This window comes from Pteropus medius, unplaced genomic scaffold (assembly GCF_902729225.1).
Source record: "Pteropus medius unplaced genomic scaffold, Ma_sr-lr_union100, whole genome shotgun sequence".
Lineage (NCBI taxonomy): Eukaryota > Metazoa > Chordata > Mammalia > Chiroptera > Pteropodidae > Pteropus > Pteropus medius.
In genome coordinates, this window is record NW_024349800.1 from 34,918,030 (window position 1) to 34,923,164 (window position 5,135).

The 5,135-nt window shown below is 40.6% G+C and overlaps 1 protein-coding gene across 2 annotated transcripts in view; it reads left to right on the plus strand.

The window, feature by feature from the left end:
• The window catches only part of FBXO11 (F-box protein 11), a 75,508-nt gene that overhangs the window by 740 nt on the left and 69,633 nt on the right, over positions 1–5,135 (plus strand). Inside the window, exon 1 of one of the 2 annotated variants that reach the window (XM_039887219.1) lies at positions 1–259. This exon is cut by the window's left edge and continues 740 nt beyond it. In XM_039887219.1, the coding sequence (XP_039743153.1) occupies positions 31–259 (229 nt within the window). In that variant the 5' untranslated portion in view covers positions 1–30. The remainder of the gene's footprint in view (positions 260–5,135) is intronic. The other variant, XM_039887220.1, reaches the window with a different exon arrangement.

Consider the following 5,135-nt stretch of genomic DNA (forward strand, 5'->3'; position numbering starts at 1 on the left):
TCCGCCAACGCCGCCACCTCAGCCCGGCAAATGAACTCCGTCCGAGCCGCCAACCGGAGACCCAGGCGAGTGTCGCGGCCGCGCCCGGTGCAGCAACAGCAGCAGCAGCCCCCGCAGCAGCCGCCGCCGCAGCCGCCTCAGCAGCAGCCGCAGCAGCAGCAGCAGCCTCCGCCGCCGCCGCAGCAGCAGCAGCAGCCTCCGCCGCCACCACCGCCGCCTCCGCCGCTGCCCCAGGAGCGGAACAACGCCGGCGAGCGGGGTAAGGCCGCGCTCCCTCCCCGCCGCTTGGGCGCCGGGCCGCTTCGGACCAGCGGGGAGGGAGGCTGGGGCGGGCGGGGGCGGCCTGGGCGCCCCGGGGATGAGAGAAGGAGGCTGAGTGGAGGTGGGTCTCCCGGTGCCGCAGTGTCAGCCCGGCTCGGGCCCCGGCTGGCAAGAAAAGCCGCGGCTTCCCCACTCGCCTGGGCTCTCGGTCAGGCCGCGCTTTGTTTGGTTTCGGGGCTCCGCACCCTCTACCCCCACCCATCCCTTTGGCTTGTCGGCTCCCTCACGGATCCCGCAGGAATCTGTTGGTAACTGGAGGGAAGGCGAAGGGTGAGATTTCCCCCTTTTCTGCCGTCTTCCGCTGTTTAGTCGCCCCCTTTCTAATAGGAGGTGGGGGGAACGACTGGGAGTGATCGGGCGGTGGGGTTGGCTGGGGAACTTGTTTTCCCCTTTTTCTCGGTTAGCCTCCCCCTTCCTGTGGAGGAGGGGAGAGGGGGAATCGGAGTGGTCCGTGGTGTTGGCCGAGGAACTTGTTTCCCCCGCCCCACCTCTCTAGTCACGGGGTAGGGGGAGCAGCGACTCCTCTCCCAGCCCCACAGTGTTTGCTGCGCAGTTTGGCTTTAGTTACAGAACCCCTGGGCAGGACCCGTTAAATCGAGACCTTTAAATAAATAAATATAGAATCCATCGGCCATTTCCAGCCCCCCTCCCTTCCGTGCAGTGCAGTTACCCTTCCGCTTTATCGACACCCCTCTCGCTTGTCCTCCCCTAGCGAACCCCCACGCTGCCGTGCTACCCTCCATCTCCTAGTGCGTTTGAACGCCCCTTAGAACTGGCTGTGTGTGTGTGTGTGTGCGCGCGCGTGTGTGTGTGGTGTCGTGTCGTGTCCAAGGCCTAGTGAAATGTGTCATTTGGACCCAACTGTGCAGCTCTGTCTGATAACCACCATTGTCTAAGGGCTGAGGCTCCTGGGGGTTGAATTCTTGCTTTACCAGAAATAATGTTCAGTTCTACTTTGACGATATGGTTATTTTGGGAGGTTTATGAGGTGGGGTGTTGCACCTTGGTCTCCAAACGTAACTATTCTCTGTTAATTAGCTGCTCTCAGTGGGAGTAGAGGTCAGTACCATATTTATGTGTACGGTTGTTGTTTTAAGAAGGAGGGGAATTATTAGGAGACATTTTGCGTGTTTTCGTTGTCGGATTAAGGTTAATTTTACATGCGTTGGTTGTCACACCTCCTTTGATTAAAGGAATTGAGATTAAATGCCTTTTAAAATTTATACATTCTTTCTTTAAAAACTGTTTCATTGTTACACTTGATTAAAATACTTATGAAAGGGAGATGATAGTCTGAAAAATAGTTTAAAGGATTTTCACTAGTCACTGTTACAGATAGTCCTTGAGAAAGCAATTTGGTATATGTTGTTTGAAAGAATATGATGTTTCGAGCCAGTTAGAGAGGTCTTGTGCAACATTATTGGTAAATGTTTTAATGATTTCTTTGATACATTTTTCCTTTTCTTTAATTAAAAATATTTGTAATTCAATCATTTCATTTCACATTTGTATATCAATCAGGGTTCTCCTGTGTTCCATTCAAATAATATTCAATTTTCCTTCCAGAATTGGCACTGTATATAATGGAATTGACAACATTTTTTGAGAAAACAATGGCACTGGATTGAAATCCTAGCATAATAAAGACTATTGCTAGATCTAAAGCTTTTTCAAGATGTACTGATTTGTTAATAACATTAACACAGAATCAAATTCTTCAGTCAAACTTAATTTAGTCTCATTGTCTTTAAATATTCTGAATCTCCTTTTTCACTATTTTGTGTGTAATTTCATTGAGATACTTTCATTTTGGATACTTTTATTCATTTGTGTGAGATTATTGGCTACTGAAGTCTTTGCTTTTGAGTTGACTTGGTTTTTGGCAGTCACATGCTGGAGTGTCAATTTTCTTGTCGTCGATGTCCATAAACTGACTCAAATGTTCATGGATCAGAATTTCAGTATGCACCTAACCAAGTGGTAAATAAGATTCACTATAGGATTGTTGCTTTGCTGCAATCCTAGTAGAAATTGTTCTGGAGATTCTATGTTGGCACAGAGGGGAAAAGAACTGGCTGATTAGTCTTCAGAGAAAATATTATAGATCTTTTAGAGGGCAAATAAATGGCCTCAAAATGAATAAATCATTAAGATGAATTAAAAGACTAAAAATAATATTTTGCTAGCTTTATGTAAAAATGTCGTTCTTTGAAAATTGACGATTCGATTACATTTTTTTAAAGATACAAGTCACATAAAGATCAGAAGTTAGCCAAGAAGAATACTTTTTATTGCAAAAGTTTTATTGAGCATGCAGTCACTATTTCTGGTTTGGATAGGAGAGGTTTTGTTGTTTAAAAATACTCTGTTTCATAATTTTGACAAGGAACTACGGCTAACACTGTGTGTGTGTGTGTGTGTGTGTGTGTGTGTGTGTGTGTGTGTGTGTGTGTGTGTGTGTGTGTGTGTGTGTGTGTGTGTCTTTACTAACTTAATGGTTCTGTAACTCTTGCATTAGAGTCTTTGATAGAATTACATAATAGTGGATCACACAACTTTCCAGATAGGGAATTGAAGAAGTGAGCCTCACTGTTTTAAAACGAGTTAATTTGATTTATATATAAATTCACTTATTAAATATAAAGGATGAACTTTTGGCTTTTTAGTGGTAATAAGATAGTTGTAAGATAGTATTTTTTTTTCCAAGCAAAAATTGTCAGAACTAGTTTTTATTTGCTTCTTTGCCCAGGGTTAATTGGTGTAAAACTTTACACACACACAATACACACACACACACACACACACGAGACAGTAAGTGTTTGAAGAAGAATGGAACAACCCTACAGAGTGAAATCTTAGGACTTTTCAAAGCCTTCCTTAGAGAATTTCTTACACTGATAGTCCACTAAACATTAGTCTTTTTAGTCTTTTAATTTAAATTCCTGAGTTTAGGATTTCACATACCACTTAAAACTCCACATAGGGACACTGATAATATATTCCAGATTGAGTGACACTGAAAGTAGTATGAGATTGGATTTTTTTATATTTTTCTTTTAAAATGCTAAAAAGATTTTAGCTTTTGCAACTTGTTCAGCTAAATTTATCTTGATACCTATTTGGTCATCTTTTACTAGAACTGTGAGGAAAGTTTACAAATCTGCAGAAGTACTGAGGATTCTGAGCACTTTCAGTTTGTAGTTGTTAAAATCCATTAATTTGAATTGGTAATAATGCATATGATTTAAAATTCAAAAGTCCCTTTCCTATACCTGTCATCAGCTACCAAATCTTTCTACCTGGAATCAATCACTGTGTTTCTCATTTATTTTTTAGTAAACGATGAAATTTGATTTCTGAAAATCTTGATATGGAAGATAGGTGTTTTGGAAAATAGGTGTAATTTTTGTTCTAATTATCGGAAAAGTCATAAGATTGTTTTGAAGTGCTGAAATTTTAAATGATCATTTTATATCAAGAAATTTAATGAGTGCAATACATTAATGGATTTTGCTATTAATTTCTAGTCTGAAATAATTGTAGAGTAAAAACTTAATCAGTTTCTTTAATTCTGTATTTGTGGAATAGAAGTATCACCGATGACCCTAGAATTAAAGGGTATTTTTTGAAATAATTCAGTGTGTCATATAACATAAAATATAACTGATGGAGCTACATATTTATAATGCGCAGTAGCCAGGAAATGCCTGAGAGTTCTAGTTATTCATGTTAATTATACTTTCTGTGAGATTATTCTAACCCATGATATTTTACTTTCCAGTCCTTTCTACTACTTAGAGAATAAGAAACTTCTGCAACCTTTCTAGATAGAAGAGTTCTTGACAAGGAAAATGATTTTTCCTGTTTAGGAATTAAGCACCATGAAGTACTACTCTCTCATCTGATAGCTAAACCCTCAATAAATGTAAAAAGTATTTACATCCCATAGGAGATACTCTGTGTGTGTGTATGTAGCCTATTTTCTCAAAGCTTAGAAATTATTTGAGGAATAGAAATGGGATAACAATGCTGATGTTAAAGTTCTGCTGATTGGGCCTAAGAGTTGTCTTTGTACTGCTTTTCTCTTTCTTTACTGAAAATTCTGGCAAACCTAAGGAAAGGCCAGCCAGCTTGGAGACCTACCAGGTAAGGCAAGAACCACCAAGTAGATCCTGACCTGTTAGTGAGGACCCTTGGACTTAGCTTTGGCAGAATTCAAGGCTAATGAGTACCTTCTTAGTTTTTTTTTCTTTTTTTCTTTTCTATTTGTCTTAACTTTGAAAATAATCTTTTAAAAAAGAAAAACAGAAAAGAGAAAATAATCTAAAATAATGAGTTATTTCAACTTGTGTTCTCTAATTGTCCCCCTAATGAGGTACTTTTATTTTGCATTTGTCTTGTCCCACTGGTCTCTGAAGGATTGTTTTGGACCTTCCATTTCACTAATTTATCAGCTCTTCAAATTTCATTCTTCCAGAGACTTCTGGTTAATATGTGAGTTTGTTAGCAAGGTACCCCCAAATTGCATTGTTATCCTCTAAAAATAAAACTATGAGGAAGGGAAATATAATGGATGAGACAGGTTGTTTGAGTTAGAGCTAGCTAGACCTGCGTTCCAGTCCTGCTATTCCAGTAAAGAGCTCTTTGACAATGGGGCATGGGGCAAGCGATAACCTCTTGGAGCCTTACTTCATTGTCTTTAAAATGGGTACACTATAACTTGCTTTATGGAATAATTGTAAAGATATGAGATAGTAAAGTACCCAGCATATGATAGATTGATTTTCTTTCTTTCTCCCTCCCTCCCTTCCCTC